This window comes from Opisthorchis viverrini (assembly GCF_000715545.1).
Source record: "Opisthorchis viverrini unplaced genomic scaffold opera_v5_96, whole genome shotgun sequence".
Taxonomy (NCBI): Eukaryota; Metazoa; Platyhelminthes; class Trematoda; order Opisthorchiida; family Opisthorchiidae; genus Opisthorchis; species Opisthorchis viverrini.
Genome location: NW_008751749.1, coordinates 89,020 through 108,948, shown reverse-complemented (window position 1 = coordinate 108,948; position 19,929 = coordinate 89,020). Strand labels below are relative to the sequence as shown.

General features: G+C 43.6%; 1 protein-coding gene across 1 annotated transcript in view; it reads right to left on the bottom strand.

Moving 5' to 3' along the window:
* Positions 1–19,929, bottom strand: part of T265_05114 (hypothetical protein) — a gene marked incomplete at both ends in the record, with an annotated part of 56,075 nt that overhangs the window by 23,012 nt on the left and 13,134 nt on the right. The window contains one exon of the mRNA XM_009170038.1: positions 5,929–6,074. Coding sequence (XP_009168302.1) covers positions 5,929–6,074 — 146 coding nt within the window. The remainder of the gene's footprint in view (positions 1–5,928; positions 6,075–19,929) is intronic.

Genomic DNA, 19,929 nt, shown 5'->3' with positions numbered 1-19,929 from the left:
ACTCTCGCACTCGTTTGTTCGGAATATAGCTGCTGTGTTCCCTTCTGTGAGTCTTTTTTCTCCGACATTAGGCGCTGAAGCGGGTCAGCAGCAGATACCACAGGTCGGCGAAGCAGCAGATATAACACTAACGAATTCCAATCTGTTGTCTTGCCTTCCACTATTTTTTGATTGGGTTGGTTTGGTCGATAAAAATGGGCGAGTCGGTGTTGGACGCATTTGGAGACTAAACTAATTCATTACTATCTCCCGAGATCCCCTAGAAGCTTCATGGATTACTGTCATTTACGGAGTGTGATAGGTGGTGAACAGTGATCGAGTGACAGGTGTTGAGTCGTAGAGCAAATGTGGGAGTGCGATGGTCAGTGCGTTTTACTCCAAGCTTGACCAAAATCTTTGGTCCTTACTCGGAAATTAAGTATCCACCCGGATTCTCTTGTGTTTTTTTTCTTGAAGGGCTGGGAACCAACAACACTGACTGCTTCCCCCAAACATCTTCAGTAATTTTAATATATCTTTAAACGGATGGCCAATCAAACCATGAAGCATTTATTAATTACAAGCTTATCATTTCGTCCCCACACATTCCGCTAATACCGGCCATCCGGGGTGCTAATCCGTGAGCGGTTAGGGGGTTGTACTGTCATGCTGATAAACTGGATTTCAGTCGCCTATTTGTGAAACACCCCCGTGTGCAAAGATATTTTTTTCGACAGATATACTCAATTACAACTCAGTTTGGTTTTCACGGGAGGCTCAAGTGAATCTCTCTTTTATGATGTTCTTCAACTGAATGTGCTGCACACAAGCCGCCTACTGTTTCAGTTGGAACGATATCGCAGTATATTTTCGTAAACGAAACTACTCACAAGGTTGCTGAAAACTCTTCAACAGCTGTCGCTTCGGTCTAGTGCTGTGCCTTTAAAGGCCATCTGACACTCGTGACTTTGCAAGGGTTATCACCGACTCTAGGAAGACTGCTCCTGGCCAATCTAATCCACTCATATCTATTTATTCTGCAATAGTCAAGGAGAAATCTAACAATACAGGCTCAGTAGAATGGGAGTGATCCGATCTGTTTAACCATGAGCACTGGGTCGGATATTTCTGACAAAGTATGTATGTGTCTGCACACTGAGGACTCTTTCCCAACTAACAGACGCAATTCCGTTTCACACAAACGGCACATGTATTTTGAAACCCATCCACACGTGATGGCAGAAAATGTTCTGTGCTCTGTCCAAATAGTCAGCTAACCATTTCAGTGAAGTGTTCCGTTTTCGACAAGCAAACCATTCGTCGAATTATGGAGCAAATTAGCATTTTTGTGCTTGGGCTGAAACGAAAAACACGCTCACAATGATGTTAATTTCCCCAGAGAATTAAAGGAAGTACATTGTTGCTGATATCAATCAAATGTCTGGCAAACGAATACCATATATTCTATGATTTCGCCACATAGAAAAATCGACTTCTCAGTTATTGTTTCAGGAAAGCTGGAGTGTTCGACTTCATGGGATTTTTCTCCGGTAGGAACGGTTGGCAGCCCCAAAATGATAGCTAGTCGCGTGTGTAACAAATCCATTTGTGCGCATCAGATGGGCCGGTGCAAAAGACCTGGGTGGTTGATGCCTCTGGGGGTCCAGTCGAATGGCTTCTATGAAGCCACAGATAAAGCACTCAAGCAGTCACGTGATAGTCGCTTTACTGAGGGTGGACAGCCAATTCAGAAGAACAGCCGAGCTGGTCGGGGTTAGTTAGTTAGTCTAATTAGGCAAGTTCAGGAAGGCGAAGAAGGACAGCGAAACGGAGTACAACCACGGAAAGCCGCAGTACAACACTATCTGGAGACCAGGCTTTATTGATTCTGTCAGCAGGAGTGTACTAACATTAAAATATCCTATCCAATAGACCACTGTTTTCATATTCATGAAAGCAGGGCGAGTTACAAAGGATCACCCACAAATTTTTACAATCTTACCTAAGAAAAATTAATGGTAACCACCGATGCATCACTACTGAGGAGAGTGAAATACGTTCAGCCAAGTGCTTACGGTAGTTGAAGTGGGTTATCGATTTTCGAGTGGTACCAAAGCTAGCTACGAAAACAGGAGTAAGCACGGATGTCAAATTCAACTCGGAACCTGGAAAACTGAAGCTCCTCCCAACAGGGATGGGGGTGAAAGATCTGAATGACCCCCAGGGGAATCGGATAGTAAGTATAAAACTTTAGGAGAGTAGCGGATATACACTCATTTGCAAACTAATTTGGTTCTTTCGAGAACTAAACCTGGAACCCAGCTGAATCCCTCGTTTATGATGTTCTCAGGCAACTGAATGTGCTGCACCAGGCCGCCTCATGTTTCAGTCGCTACGATATTTGAAATATCGCGATACATGTATATCTTTGTAATGTACTACTCATAAGGTTGCTGAAAATCCATCCAAATTGCCTGAGAGCATCACAAACGAGAGATTCAGCTGGGTTCCAGATGAGTTTCTCGAAAGAACCAAATTAGTTAGCAAATGAGTGTATAGTCGCTAATTTCGTGCCATTTGGTTGCAAGTAGAACATAAGGTTGACGGAAACCCGGGGACTGCGCCTACCTGATGAGCTCCAAGAAGGGCGAAACCGGTCGTGGGCCGTCGATGGATTTTCAGCAACCTTATGAGTAGCACATTAATTTAGCAGACTAGTTGCACATCATACCGTTCAGAAACACAAAAGACAATTTATAAAGAGGGACTAGATCCACGGTGATCCGTCTTAGGAAACTGAAAACTGTGAACAACCTAAGTTACGTTAGACAGGAGAACGACCGTTTGGTTCCGACTGCCATGCAAGTGTGAATGTATGCTGTCATTCAGGAGTCGAAACAGAAAGAATTCGACGTGAAACCGTGAATTTCAACTGTTTACTTGTTCTTCTCCATGAATTTTATAAGCTTTAACGAGTTTGGTTAACAGACTTTGAAAGGGACAGTCGCCCTGTTCAGAAATGCGGCCGTGAGCGTTCATATGCAGCGTCCATTTCTCTCAGGTTCTACCACAGAAACTGTCGTCGGGGATGGACGCGATCTGGACGCCTTCACCCCTTTGACAGTGTAACTAACGACGGGTCTGCATATAGTCTTAAGAAAGGCGGTCTTAGATAAGCCGAGTTGACACATGACGGTGTGGTTATCAATCCACGTGGGATCATTAGAAAAAACCGGGGTGTGGGGGCGGAAATCCCAACCCGACCAAAGGCCACAGCATACCTCTTACACGGCTACCGTAGCACTAGCCCACCCACACAGACGGACAGAAGGTTCAAACGACGCCCAAGATGAACCATCAAATGAACCGAACCAGAAGAACTAGACCCTAGGCTGGACCCAAACACATGTAGGTTTCCCCACTGACTCAACACTTGTTCAACCACTCTAACACACTAAAATCCCTCGGCCGACACCCAACAGAGATTTAGCTTGACTTAGCTGATTGGTTCTCCTTCCGCCTTAAATCTCGATCAACTTCGGAACCTAGTCACTTGGCCTGACCCCTTGGCCTGACGGAGCTTTTGTGTCAAAAGCGAAACGTTGTCCAGCAATAAATCTACCGATTGTCACCAAACTTTTTCGGAAACGATGCATGTAGCCTTCTTAAGAAAGGTGGATCATTCAGATAGGTTCTATAACGTCCTGCAGTCACAGCCATATGCATTTGCCTAATCTGAAGGTGGACTCGTCAGACATACACGTACCTACTGTGAGCCGACACAGAAGCTCCAGTGAGCTGCATTCTCTCTTTTCAGCAGCTGCTGAGGTCTGCTCTGATATCGATCGGATAACTGGTTTGCCACCTGATCAGGTATTCCCACACAGCTTTGCTTTGATGACTATCCCCAAGAGGCATTGTTACAATCGTTCATCTGCTGCAATTTTCAGTGTAATTTGAAGCAATAAACAGATGGGACGAGGTGGCTCAGTGGTCAGAGCGCGAATTTACTGACCTGAAGGTCTGTGGTTCAAACCCAACCTCCGCATCTCGAATTCGCATCTCGACTTCCCCTGTCTAGGCTTGGACAACCTGGCAGTATCCCAGCCCTCATGCTTTCTTCGGCTGGCATGGCAGCTAGGCAGCTGAAAGGGTTCTACAGGTGAACGATTGTTTTTATTTCCAGCAAATCGATGCCATAGGAATAAATGCCAGAGTTTATGGCTTTGGCAAGATAATTAACTCGGTTAATGGCCTCCAAAAGATCTTCGGGCGTTTCAGGCTGATCGAGTTCAGTCGGTTTAGCGCTAATACTAATAGCCCGAACTTAGCCCCAAATTCATACCAATTTAAACTTTTTGTATTTTACCAACTACAAGAAGCCAGCTAGTGGTCCAATCAAACTGACCAGACTATACACAAACTCATTGGGCTTACAGTTTGACAGTCTAGGTTCAAAAGTTGTGTGATCTCGTCCAGAAAAGAGTCAGTTCCAAACGCTTGGAATTTGGTTATTAGTTGTCTTGGAAGTTCTGGGAAAACCCAGAAGACCCTGAAGGAAACTTATGTTGAACTATGATTTCTAACGGTGTTCACTGAAACGAACGCTTAGAGTGGAAGAAATTGCGACTCGATCGAATACCATGGCCTGGATGAAGCAAGACAGGACCAGACGTTATTCCTGGCATACAGGATCAGCCTAATTGAACTTGACATGGCTTCTATGCAGCGTGGTGTGATCCAGTTAGGTTTTTCTTAGCATGCTGTTCAACCACATCGATGAACAATAAAGCATTCTCATAAAGGAAACTACGCGCAAGGTTGCTGAAAGCTGTTCGACAGCCCACGACCAGTTTCGCCCTTTTTGGAGCTCATCAGGTAGGCACAGTCTCCGAGTTTCCGTCAACCTTATGTTCTACTTGAACCCAAATTGGACTGTTTTCGAGAAATACACTCATTTGCAAATCAATTTGGTCTTCACGGGAGACTCAACTGAATCTCTCGTTTATGATGTCAGTCAAATTTGGGTTCAAGTAGATCATAAGGTTGACGGAAACTCGGGGACTGCGCCTACCTGATGAGCCTGAAGAAGGGCAAAACCGGTCGTGGACTGTCGAAGAGTTTTCAGCAATCTTGTGAGTAGTTTCCTTTACGAAAATATACTGCGATGTCTCGAATATCGTGCCAACTGACACATGAGGCGGCCTGTGTGAAGCACATTCAATTGTAGAATATCATAAACAAGAGATTTAGCCGAGTCTCTCGTGAAAACCAAATTGATTTGCAAATGAGTGTATTTCTCGAATAAAGCATTCTCTCCTCTGGAGTCAACACATCTACTTTCTGTCACATGGGGACAAACGACACACTTTACAAATTCTGAGAGGAAAACCAGACAGCATGTATTTAGCCTCACAAATAAATTATCGATTTTCCGAAAATTCCCATTTATAATATGAACATAGATGGGTTGACGAACATGTTTTCGGCAAGATCTTTTCAAGTCATGCAATTGCAAAGGTTAAGAGAGCGGTATTTAACATATTTGAATGAGTATGGTGTAAATGGACAGGAAATCGAGTGAGATTACATTGGCTACCCATCAAAGAACAATTAGTTCAGGGCACTTTGCAAATGTATGACTTGAAATTATCGATTTTTTTGAGAATCGCTCCATGAGAAGTAGACTAGAACTCCAGATTTAAAAAACCCCATCCAGACTTTGCGTCTGTATAATTTTGTGCAAGAAGTTTAGACGGTTATCTATTTTCTCCTGAAGAATGCAATTGCTGATGGGTTATGACCACACCACAGACGACATGCTCAAACCAACGTCGGCACGTTGTTGTAACCAGTCAGGCTACTGAATCGAGCCCTGTAAACATACTACGATGGTGTATATATATCAGTGTCAGTTGGGAGAAAAATGGTCGACGCTCTAATTCTTACCATGCATCTTTGCCGCTGCTTTCGTGAGGAATTCGTCCATACTCTGCTTGAATTTCTCTCCAGACCCGGTGAGCGCCACATGACTGGGAGTAGTCAAGGTTTCACCTGTTGATTCGGTTACATGCGGTGTCTTTTCCGTTTCACTTCTGTAAAGGAAAGATGCAGGACTGTATAAATACCAACTTGATGCCCGGCTAGTCAACATACACAACGAGCGTTACATAAGCAAGTGCCTGTTTAGACCAAGGGGTTCAGTTTTCTATAGAGGAGAATGTCGGTAGCTCAGGTAGCGTAGATGGTCGTTGGCTTGTTCGCTGAGCTGGGCAATTTGGTTGCAAACGTTTCATCACCAATCGAGCGTTGAACACACAACCACTAACCCACCGCTACGCACAACTACACACTGATGATGTCCCCTCGATTGGTGATGAAACGTTTGCAACCAAATTGCCCAGCTCAGCGAACAAGCCAACGACCAAGGAGTTCAGTTATAAGCCGGTAAACTACTTTAGATAGTTGGGGGTTGCTACAAGGAATTCAGGTAGGTAATAGATCATACTGAATACCGATCATACTGAATACTAAATTGTATGGTCAGTGCGTTTTGCTATCGTTTGAGGACCCCCTTGGTCTGGATTTTTCGAAAAATCGGAAATTTTAGAGGGGTTACCTGGGGATTTTGTGGCTACAATTATTTTCAAGCTTATAAATACTGTCAGCGCGGCATAACCCTCTGAGCTCTGCGACCGAATAATCGTGGTAGACAGTGATTTGCTTCACTCATAGATAAATTTACTCACGGAAACGTCGGAAAACGGATCGATTGGAGCAACTAAAAAATGTGACCATACGAAACTTTGAACGCCTCGCACATAAAACTATGGGCTTTACCTGAAGATGAGTGAGAAATAAGTGTAAAACAAACGAATTAAAAACTTCGGGAGCAATTGATTTTCTTACTGTTTAAAAAAGTCTTATCAAAGTTTATGAGTAGGTTGATACTGGCCTGCTAATTTGTACTGGTCTACTAACCCCTCTGGGTATGTCAGCTCCTGTGGTGGCAAAACCGATGAGACACTTATTAAGCATGGCGAACAAATCAGCTAATGAACACGCTCCCAATATTTATACAAGGAACTATCGATTTCTTTCATACTCCATATGAGAATCACTGCCCATTTTGCTTGTTATCTCCTGAGTGCCACTAAATGTTTGCTTAGGACGGAATCTGAGACCACACATGTAGTCCAGCTGACATGTAGTTTATCTTTAGGGCAGAATATCGATTTTTCTCTAATCGTCCGAACAAAGAACCACGGTGTAGGAATCAGCTTATTCGCAACGGACTCGTGGCGGAACATTTTTAATGTTATACTGGGAAAAGTTGAGAGGAAGATTCGAAATATGGACCGCCAATTAGCAAGAAAAAAACAAGCAGAATTGAATGTACTACTCGTAAGGTTGCTGAAAATCCGTCGACAGCCCACGGCCGGTTTCGCCCTTCTTGGGGCTCATCAGGTAGGCGCAGTCCCCGGGTTTCCGTCAACCTTATGTTCTACTTGAAGCCAAATTGCACGAAATTAGCGAATACCACTAATTTACAAAATAATTTGATTTTACGAGAGACTCACCTGGAACCCAGTTGAATCTCTCGTTTGTGATGTTTCCAGGAAACTGAATGTGCTGCCGCCTTATGTTTCAGTCGCTACGATATTCGAGATATCGAGAGAGATTCAGCTGGTTTCCAGGTGAGTCTTTCGAAAAACCAAATTAGTTTGCAAATATCCGCTAAACAGAACTGAAGATGTTTTTAAAAGCGTAACTCATGGAATGATGCAACTTTGGCCGTTATAACAAGGTTGTACGAACTTGGAACAGATGATAAATCATACATTATTTGGAGGAATACAGCAATTCGAACCCCAGAGATGCAAATACTCACCTGAAAGAATCGCTGGTCACGCGGCTTACTCGGCGAGTGTATGAGAGAGCGAATAGAGTGCGCCTCACTCCTGCTCATTGTCAAACAGCTCCTGTATGTAATCCACTACTTCCGTGATCGAAAACTGAATTATTCTACCACCGTGAAATTGACCTCTCATGTTTGACGAGGTACTAGGTTACTGTTGTCAGGCCAGTTTGTGTGCAAAATATAGGGTTTATTTAAAAACTGGTACTTTTATTTGGGTATTTTTGACGAATGTGCATTTAGTTAAACTTGGCTGGTAGATCATCCGGACTGATGAGCAATGTTCGGTGGTATTGTAACCTCATGATATTCAGAGGAGTCGAAGATAGTGACGAATGCCCCCCCCCCCAACTCGCCCATTTTACTCTCAGCTGCCTACAAACTGGCAGACATGAGAGTTGGTTGTGAATCACGCTCATTAGACAAGTGACTTGGTGGTAATGTCAGCTGAAGCTCTCATTTGTGCTGTTCTTCAGTCAAATGTGCTGCTTAAGAGTGGCTTCAAATTTGATTCGGAACGACGCCGAGGACATCAAAGTATCTTCCTCGACGTGACATTAATTATGAGGCTTGTTGAAGAGTTTAGGCAGCCATCCTTGATCTCACCCCTCGTGTGGTATAACCTTGTGTTTAAGTGAGAAATACGACCAGCGGAACTTCGGAGACTACGTCTAGTTGTTGAGCGCAAGAAATGGGAAACCGATGGCTTGCGGTCGAAGGTTCTCAGTAGCTTTATAAGTAGTCTGCTATATCAAGAATGTGCATACTGATTACACAGATATCGCGCTGGCTAAAAAATAAGATGTTCTGTGTGTAGAACACTTTGTTGAAGAACGCCATAGACAAGAAATTTGGTTGAATCATGAAGAGCGAATGGTGTGCAAACGAATTTATTATACTGATGACCCACCAACCTATGTTAAAGTGAAACACGGTTGATGGAGACTCAGGGATTGCGCCTTGGGAGAGGAAAAGTCTCGAACGAACTGCCTCAGAGATTCCGGAATCACATTAACAAAGAGAAGCACGCCATCCAACTCGGTGACTCTCGCTCGTCAATATGAACTAACCGGTTGCAAGCTATTGGACACGAACGTCAAAACCTCATTTGCACAGAGTACATGAAAAGTGGACATTATCAAGCGTCTTCTCGAACTTTCTCAGACTTTCATTGAATAATGAACAAGCACTTTAAAGCGGTTTCCTAATTTTTGTACCAGATGTGGGGACGACGCTTTGACTGTTGACCACACACTACTCGCGCGTTTAATCAGTAGCATACACTGGCACATTATCAGTGTTTTACCAGTAAAAGGTCTGTTGTTCCACATCTGTGTCTACCCATCTACTGATCTAATCCTGCACGGAATCCATAAAGGTTTGAAGAAGAAACAATGAAACTTTTTATAAATCTGGACCCAGTAATTTTGATAACCGTGAGGCCTGCCTTTGAAAGAAAAACAGAGCGGTAATAAAACAACAATACACACCGAAAATCGATGTAAAGGCAGTCATTCTGGCATCACTGGAAGTGGTGAAAAGTGTCAGGAATGCCCAAAGGTTCCTTCGGTGTGTCCTTGAAATCGGTCCACAAACGCGGTTAGCGGTTAGCTTCAATCGCTGAGCGGTGCACTGTGAGTAACAACTCTTTTGACCAACTGCTACCAGTTGGTCGTATTGTACAGCTGCAATAGAACTCTGGACTGTGAAACCAGAGCTCCATTTGATGTTGGAATTTTTTGACGGTGGCACCAAGATCCTGGTCCGGATGACCTCCTGCTCGGAGGGGCTGAATTCCGTAGCCAGCGTTTATCCTGTCAATGATATTGATGGCAATGACGAGGTATCAATGACTTCAGACGGGTCTTTGATTTGGTGGAAAGGCAAATAATGAAGGTCGTTCTTCGGAAGATGGGCTGTTCACGCAACTTATTCTGCCATCTTTTTGATCTGGGATGTAATCTGAGTTTGTGAGTCTACATCCATAAGTTTCGTTATTGACAAGGAGGCATTATGGCTCCAAATTTATTCAAGTGGATGCCATTTAGAATATGCGAAGTTTTGCCAAGCGGTTCGGAAGATAAGGCAGCCACTGTGCATCGTCTGCATGGCCGAATAATCATTTCAAGTTATTTTCTATCCTGACGACTGTCTTGTGACTTGAAGTTCTCATGGGTTTTTCTCAGAACATTCCTAAATTGAGCTGGACTGGACCCTGATTTTGTTAATTTTTTGCTGTATTTCCAGATGTCCGGATTACTTCAAACTACTGACTTTGTAGAATTCGGTGATTCGCTAAGCTCTGAGTAATAAACGCATCAACAGGTAAAGAATGCCTCTGTTTCATTCGGGAAGAAGTTCCCTTGGAGAGACAATTTGTTAGGTTTAAATAAACCTGAGTTCTTCCAAGAGGTGATTTCTTCGGACTGAACTGATCAAACTGCATAGGTTGCGCTGGCTTGGCCACGTATTGCGTATGCCAGTCAACCGACTTTCTCGAAGGGCTTTTTTACGCAAGACCACGGGAAGAGTGGAAAAGAGCCAGAGGTGGTCAAACAATGACTTGGCAGCGAAGTATAAAAGCCATTACCAACAATCTCAGCTGCGCTGGTCATTGCCGTCTTCCTGAATGGGGAACTCGAGACGGACCAAATCAGTGGTTGGAGACATTGTCAGACATGGCCCAGTCGCGCCCTCAATGGCGCTCATGCATCAAAGCTATTGCCTTCAATGCATAGTTCCCTTTCTAATTCCCTCGCTTAAAGTCCATTAACAGCTCTGTATATACGCACTAATTTATCAGCTCCCGCCTCCGATGCGCAGCTACCTACCCCACCTCCCCAAATCATCGGTGAACGAAACTGTGGCAGCTACAACTACTGTACGAAAAGTATGCGGTTATTACAGCTGACAACGATGCTGATGACCTGAAAAAGGCCACTCGAATAGTAATTTCTTTTCACCGCACAATAATGGCCAGATTGTTCAGTCCTTTAAAATGGTCCCTCCAGAGTGGATAAGGAGGATCACTGAAGGTCCACAAAGGTGTTCCGTTATTGTGGGATGTCTCTTTTTTAAGATTTCTCTGTAGAAGGAATTCGTTGTGTTAACGAGATGGAATTTCCTACGCGGGGCTGAGGATATGGCTTTTGCTCCAAGTATGTTACAGAATTTTCACTCATATCGAACTTTATCAACATCATTCATCATCATGATAGCATGACATCGGTGGTCAACACCAATGCTCCACTGCCGTACAACCGTGACTTATTTGAAAGCCTTATTGTAAAGAAAAGAGTAAAGGTGAATGGGGAAGGGACTTAGTGCTAGCTTAACACAATCATTCCGAGGTGCCTACACCTCCAGACATTCACTCAGGCAATCTGGATAGAAACTGACAACAAGAACGCCACTGACATCGGTTGGCAGCCATATCTTGTAGTGTCTCCAACCAAGCACAGTGAGGATCACGCGGTCCCCATCCTGGAAGGCGAGTAGCACCGACAGCACCCAAGCGTTTCGTCATCTCCTTCATACTCCTCTGCCAAGTCAAGGGTTGGCCTCCTCTCTGTTTACGCCACTCTGAGTTGGGCATGGAAAACAGCAATCTCTTCGGCAAACGATTGTTCGGCATACGCAACACATGTCCCAACCAACGCAGCTTCTGGTGCTGGACACATTCTTCAATGGAAGTACCCGTTACCCAACCGAAAACACGCTTTCTAATTGCCCCGGTACAGATACGCCTACACCAGCCCTCACGAGCTATGATTATGAGACAACAAGTGTAAATAATCATAGCATGTTTTCCGTATCAGTTCACAAAGTGGGTCTGCAGTCGTAATAGACTACTCATAAGGTTGCTGAAAACGTTTCAACAGTACACGACCGGTTTCGCCCTTCTTGGGGCTCATCAGGTAGGTGTAGCCCCTGAGTTTCCGTCAACCTTTGTTCCACCTGAGCCTACCCATGTACACACATACATTTGCATACATATTTACATATAAGGAGAAATGAGTTATTACCATAAATGCAGCGGTTTCGCGGTGTCGAACACTGATGTCATGCTGACGATGGTGATGATGATGACCATAAAGGATCATAAACCACACCAGTTCACCTGGACATTCTGAGGACATTTTCAAAATAACCGTAACGTTCTTTGAAAATCTAAGGTATGTCACGTACTCCTAGGCATCTGAGTTTAATAAACGTTAGCTTTGCTTGATCAAAAGTAATCCGGAGAAAAAGACAGAAGAAATATTACCTCTTGATTCCAGTTGTGTCTTAAGATGCGGTAATCTGGTATCTGTAATTTTGGACGTTTTTTAATCCGGCGTGAATGAACTAGTAATCAAGTAATTTTTGTGTGGAAATCCTCTTTTAAAACTCAGTGTAATTATACGGGTTCCGAAGTTAACAAGTTGTTGATGAGATTCCGTACGTTTGCTTAATTGATACGAAGATCTCAGGATAAGTAACATAGGTAACCCTTGGTTGTTAAACGCTCGTGAACTAAATGCATCCAGTGACAACCTATATAAATCCTTTTCACTCAGAACAATACACATTTAACTCTGATTTCTTTACGAAAGGAAGCATCTTACTTAGGAGTGGGAACTAATTACTGTGTGACAACTTTTTGTGGTGTTGTACTTTTCTTACATATTCTAATCAATACTTGGCAGCGTGGGCGTGGTTTGTTCAAGGCCATGTACGGTTCTGAATTCATGACTTTCGAAAAAAACACTGATATTTTACCGCTTTTCCTTTCGATTGCCAGTTTGTGTAATTCATTCGGACACGCACATGGAACTTGTCTACTTTCTGCTTTTACAGTGTTATTAGATCAACTCTATGTCTCTTTTTCAGAAACGCATCAATATTATACTATCCTGAAGTGAATGATTGATCTTGGAATACCTCATTGCTCCAACTAAACTTCAAGCAATTTCACAGTTTAGTTTAGTTAAAAACCCATTTCTGGTCCCGGACAGACTCTTTTCTTCCTAATGGAAAGATACTTTCAGCGCAGAGGTGACGTACGTTCAAAGTTAAGTGAGAAGCACTGCTTCTCGGCTCTTCAGCATAGACTGGTCTCTCTTACAGGACGAAATTTCCTAAAAAAATCCCCAAATCTCCTCATAGTACCAACAATCTATAAGTAGGTCAGTGGAAGGATAACCTTCACCCGATGTGCGAAACCTCCATCTGAGAAGTCATTACTCGAGGAGCCAATCAACACGTGTGACCGCGTGATGTGGATCCCGTGATTGAAGGATGAGCGGCACTATATCCTGTCTAAGTGCGAGTTAATCATACTGGTGATCAGCCCCTCGTGGCCGAACAAGGGGTCGCGGGTTCGAGACTCTTTGAGGTTTCGTGAGATGCGCACTGCTGATGATTCCCAATTAGAATAAAACACCTGTATAGTGATTCTTGGCTTTTCAGCATAGATTGGCTTCTTCCTCAGGATGGAATCTCCTAAAAAAACCTATTCTTCTTACAGTACCGGTAAAGTGAAGCGTTTGCCGGGCCCTAAGATAAACAAACATTAGGCGTTTAGACGTCATCGCTGCTGGATTTTCTATCCAGCGGCGGTGAGCATTGGCGATGTTTCGTGATGAAGCATTTGTGATGGGATTTCCATGCTAAGATAAGAAAAAGCCAGAAACACCGCGTTCATTTTTCGCAGTATTAAGCCTATTTCGGTTGCTCAGTTTTGTCAGGTGTGACGAGTGCTTCACCTCAAGTGCCGATTTCAAAGCCTGCAGTCCAGCTGTCCGTTTTGGACAAACAGGTTCCATATCAGGCGATCGGCCACGCCACTCAGAGTCCAAGAGGCTTATAAGTTAAATACATTTCCCTCAGGTGTGCTAGTAAACAGCCCATTTTCATTGCTTTTAGAGGTAAATGTTTGTAAAAGGTGGGAGGAACTGAAGCAATGTTGTTCAGTTTGTTCATAAAAGGTTCAGTGAAATGCTTGCGACTTTAGAGTCGAATCAGTAGACAAACCAACTGAACCGGGCCCTATTTGGAATACTGAAGGTTACCGTAGTTCAGCAGAGTTGGAGGGTAACTGCGGGATGTTATTGAAACAAGTTCCTAGACGTGATACACCAGTCACAAGATTACTGAAACCTTATGAGTAGTGCATTACGTCTATACACGCATTGCGATATCTCGAATATCGTAGCAAATGAAACATGAGGTAGCCTCGCGCAGCACATTCAGTGGTTTGAAAATCTCGGCTGGGTTCCAGGTGAGTCTCCCGCAATACCAAGTTTGTTTGAAAATGAGTGTATTTCGCTAAAAACAATTTCCTTTCTGCATCATTATTATATATATATATAACGGAAAGGCTTTCCATAAAAGATACAAATATATGCCGTCCAAATCATACGGGATTCGACCAAAAACATACTTAAATGGCCCAAAATCAAAGAAGGATTCCGCGCTTATCGCCATCCCTTTCGTTTGGTTCTAGGAGAGCCTCCAGGTTCCGTTTTTGGAAGCAAATCGGTTTAGCTGGTCTTGGTCGAAGAGCCACTAGGGTTCCAATCAATAACCGGCTGACTTATTAGCATGCTGTATTCCACCGTCCTACTGCTCAAAAATGGAATAAAAAACGGGCTGGTTGGGACAGCATTTCGTATTTCAACGATTTCAGTCTATTGAGCGTTTTCGGTTTCGTCATTATCGTCCTCATGAATGTGAACCTTTTTCAGGTATATCTTTGCAATGTACTACTCATAAGGTTGCTGAAAATCCGTAGACAGTCCACGACCGGTTTCGCCCTTTTTGGGGATCATCAGGTAGACGCACTCCCCGGGTTTCCGTCAACCTTATGTTCTACTTGAAACCACGTTGCACGAAATTAGTGAATATACGCTTATTTGAAAACTAATTTTGTTTTTCGAGAGACTCACTTGGAAACATCACAAACGAGGGGTTCAGCTGGGTTCCAGGTGAGTCTCATGAAAAACCAAACTCCTTCAGGTAGATTAGCCTTTCCTCGTGGATTTCCTTCTTATCCGCTAGATTATTGGGACACTTTTCTCATCGTTATACTCAGCTTGATTACAGCCTCATCACCAGCGTTGTAATTGCCCAACATAACTGTCATTGATCTGTTTACGGAATTTGACCAGCGGTGCATAAATTGTTGATTCACCCTGGTCACCGGTGCATAGGCAGAATCTGATAATTAATGCCACTCGCTCGTTGAGAATACCATGGGTGATCAAAGGTTCGTGTGCAGATCAGTCCGCATTTATTGGATTTATTTTCCTTGTATAAAAGATAGTTAGATATTTTTTCACTCAGCACAAACAGTGAACACGTGATCTCTGTTTGTAACGCTCTTTAGTAAAACTTGGGGATTTGAGCAAGATGACAAACTTCCATTTATGGAAGCTTTCATTGCCAGAAATATCGATCATGCTGCGTATCGCACTGTACGTCTGAGCAATGCCTAAACTTCACGAGTTTTTTTACACTACTTACACCACACACTTTGTTCCATAGAGCTAGATAGATTTACATCTAATCAATAACCCAGGAGGAAAACGAATTGCTTGAAGATGTGGTGCGATCGATCAACTGCCCTGGCCCCTTCTTCAAAAGGTAGATGGCTCCGACTGACAAACGGAAAAAAATCTCGGCTGGGTTCCAGGTGAGTCTCCCGCAATACCAAGTTTGTTTGAAAATGAGTGTATTTCGCTAAAAACAATTTCCTTTCTGCATCATTATATATATGTATACATATATATGTCGGAAAGGCTTTCCATAAAAGATACAAATATATGCCGTCCAAATCATACGGGATTCGACCAAAAACATACTTAAATGGCCCAAAATCAAAGAAGGATTCCGCGCTTATCGCCATCCCTTTCGTTTGGTTCTAGGAGAGCCTCCAGGTTCCGTTTTTGGAAGCAAATCGGTTTAGCTGGTCTTGGTCGAAGAGCCACTAGGGTTCCAATCAATAACCGGCTGACTTATTAGCATGCTGTATTCCACCGTCCTACTGCTCAAAAATGGAATAAAAAACGGGCTGGTTGGGACAGCATTTCGTATTTCAACGATTTCAGTCTATTGAGCGTTTTCGGTTTCGTCATTATCGTCCTCATGAATGTGAACCTTTTTCAGGTATATCTTTGCAATGTACTACTCATAAGGTTGCTGAAAATCCGTAGACAGTCCACGACCGGTTTCGCCCTTTTTGGGGATCATCAGGTAGACGCACTCCCCGGGTTTCCGTCAACCTTATGTTCTACTTGAAACCACGTTGCACGAAATTAGTGAATATACGCTTATTTGAAAACTAATTTTGTTTTTCGAGAGACTCCCTTGGAAACATCACAAACGAGGGGTTCAGCTGGGTTCCAGGTGAGTCTCATGAAAAACCAAACTCCTTCAGGTAGATTAGCCTTCCTCGTGGGTTCCAGGTGAGTCTCATGAAAAACCAAACTCCTTCAGGTAGATTAGCCTTTCCTCGTGGATTTCCTTCTTATCCGCTAGATTATTGGGACACTTTTCTCATCGTTATACTCAGCTTGATTACAGCCTCATCACCAGCGTTGTAATTGCCCAACATAACTGTCATTGATCTGTTTACGGAATTTGACCAGCGGTGCATAAATTGTTGATTCACCCTGGTCACCGGTGCATAGGCAGAATCTGATAATTAATGCCACTCGCTCGTTGAGAATACCATGGGTGATCAAAGGTTCGTGTGCAGATCAGTCCGCATTTATTGGATTTATTTTCCTTGTATAAAAGATAGTTAGATATTTTTTCACTCAGCACAAACAGTGAACACGTGATCTCTGTTTGTAACGCTCTTTAGTAAAACTTGGGGATTTGAGCAAGATGACAAACTTCCATTTATGGAAGCTTTCATTGCCAGAAATATCGATCATGCTGCGTATCGCACTGTACGTCTGAGCAATGCCTAAACTTCACGAGTTTTTTTACACTACTTACACCACACACTTTGTTCCATAGAGCTAGATAGATTTACATCTAATCAATAACCCAGGAGGAAAACGAATTGCTTGAAGATGTGGTGCGATCGATCAACTGCCCTGGCCCCTTCTTCAAAAGGTAGATGGCTCCGACTGACAAACGGAAAAGGCCACTCAAAATACCTTAATCGTGCAGGCAAATTGATTTTTCTCACTCTGGTAATCACGCCGTTAGTCTCTTCAAGCGGACAGCGGACTCAGCTGGGCTGGACCAGTGCCGCCAGTCAAAATACAGACTTCAGTGTTATCTGGGACTCATTACAGTAACTAAGCGACATACAGGTGTGGCGAAATGAAAATCGGTAGAACTGACAAGAGGGGGAACACGTATCCAAAAATCTCTGTATTACCGCAGCTGGTCCCAACCCAACTGTGATCGAATCCAGGGTCAGAGCATCGGTCGTCAGGCTTCCAGTTGATACAGGGTACAAGGTTGAACTCACCTGATGTTTGACGCCTTGGCACGTGACAGTGGGCTCCAGAAACTGAAGTTCTCTGAGCTGCCGATCTCTCATTTCACGTTTCTGTGTGTTCGATTTTTCTATGAGCCGAACTTTCTACCGTCTAGTTGCGCTGCAAAGCTTTGCAATTAACCATGCCGGACATTCGCTTATGTCGCACAAAGCACTTCCAAAGTTCTAAATGGATTTATACATTTCTTTTCGCCGTTTTTAAGTAGACAACGCCCTCGCAAGAGCTGAGATTTCCGCGAAGAAAGTCCCGTTATTTTTCATGACTTATCATTAGAGCTCCTGTGTGACCTGGGCTCGAATAAGTATCACTTTCTGTGGCTCTCTTAATTACCCCTGAATAAAGGAACGGTGGGCTTTCGGCGACGCGCTTATGTTCCCAAACTGTTGCCACTAGTTCAACAGGCGGATATAGCGATGTCTTAAAGCAAACTGAACACACCTAAAACGCTTACGTTCGAATCGGATCAATATATTGGCGCTTAGGTTTAGCTAGTCGGATATTTTTTAGCTAGAACATGTGTACTAAGGGGGTACGGTGGTTCTAATCAGTGCACGTAAACTCGTTGTAAATGGAGTCAACAAGGAGACGACAGCAGTGATTTGGGGAATGGCTCAGAAAGCTAAAGGGAAGCACATTGGTATTGTTCTTCAATAAATGAGAGTCTGGAGAGTCACGCATTGGAGTTTAGGCGCCTGATCTTGCCATATCTGTTACTAACGCTGTCATGCCATGAAATCTCCATCTGGGAGACGGCGGTTGCCAAAGCGATACGTCAGCGGATTCGTAGACTGTCACAGTGTCACTTCACTCAAAGTCTTACTCACTACACATCAGTGCCTGTAAGCCCAAGGGAAGGGACTGTGAATGAGAAACGCACATCCAAACATGTTATGTCAAATCCAATCTGGTCTGAACAAAACGGTTGAATCTCTTGTAGATATCTTCCAACTTGGAGCGCACTTCACTCGGGGATTGGGTTTGTTCAACCATCAAAAACCATGGTTCTGTGAAGAGTAACCTGGGTCCGTTTTAGATGCTACGAAAGTCGCTACGAAAGTGATGGCACTATAAGTTGATATGCTTGTAATCTCTTCCAGGACAAATATGAACCTGGTGAAATGAGTCAAACAATTGGGCAGTATGATACAGTAGCCAGAATGCACGGACCAACGAAACGCATCAGTGACAAGAGAGGTGCAACAGACCACTTGGGATGTGACAAGGATAGAAGTAGCTTGATTATTGAATAATTATGAGGCGGTCGAAATTGGATGAATTCCTCGTTACCCAGTGTGAGATGAATGTTCAGATGGCTGCCTTACATCGCACGTCGTACGTCACAGTCCGTAGTTGAATACATCGCATCTACTGTGCTGGTCACAGAGTTCGTGCGCTTTGATGCGAGTTTTTATAGGACCTCCCGGCGGGATGGTTTCAAAAACAAATTAGTTTGCAAATGAGTGTATTTCGCTAGGTCCCAGATCACGTTACATCTTTATTACCGATTAGCCATCGGGGGCGAGGTGGCTCAGTGGTTAGAGCACGAAAATAGTAATAAGAAGGTCCGTGGTTCGAAACCCCGACCTCTGCCTCTTGAATTCCCCTGTCTAGGCTTGGGCAACCTGGCAGTATCCCAGTCTTTCTGTTTGCTTCTGGTGTCACGGCAGCTGGGCACCGAAAGGGTGTTACAGATGAATGGTTCTTTTGATATATATTCCTGTATATCTTCAAGCTAGTCTGGTTGGTGAGTAGCACTCTGAGTGTGTTTAGAGGAACTTGATAAGTAAGTAGTATTACCGTTCGAATCCTTCATAAAGGTTGGCAATTTTGTCGCGGCCAGACCACCATGTGAACGAACCATCCACAAGACATATAGGATGTATAATATCTTGAGCAGACCAATGCAAGTTCTGGTGCACTCGCGAAACAAAACCCATGAAATCCAATGAAAAATCTCATTGCAGTTTGGAATTAATCAGAATATGTATTAACGTTTACAGGTAACTCTTCTAAACTTTTTAGTAGTACAGTAAAACGGACAAGACCACACAACCAACCGAACCACCTGTTCGTAAATGTGGGTGCAAGATTCCGTAGGAAAGATCATGCTTAGGGCAGAAGACAGAGAACATTGGACCATTATTGTGTAATTACTTGCTACTGATCACTTTTAGGGCGTCATTTTAAGGGCAGGGTCAACCTGAAACAGCTATCTAGTTTGAACTTAGAAATCGTTTAGCCGTAATACACTACTCATAAGGTTGCTAAAAGTCCGTCGACAGCCCACTACCGGTTTCGCCCTTTTTGGGGCTCATCGGGTTAACGCAGTCCCCGAGTTTCCATCAACTTTATGTTCTTCTTGGACCCAAATTGCACAAAGTTAGCGAAATACACTCATTTTCAAACCAATTTGTTTCTTCCGTGACTCACCTGGAAGCTAGCTGAATCTCTCGTTTGTGATGTTTCCAGGCAACTGAATGTTCTGCATCAGGCCGCCTCATGTTTCAGTCGACACGATATTCGAGATATTGC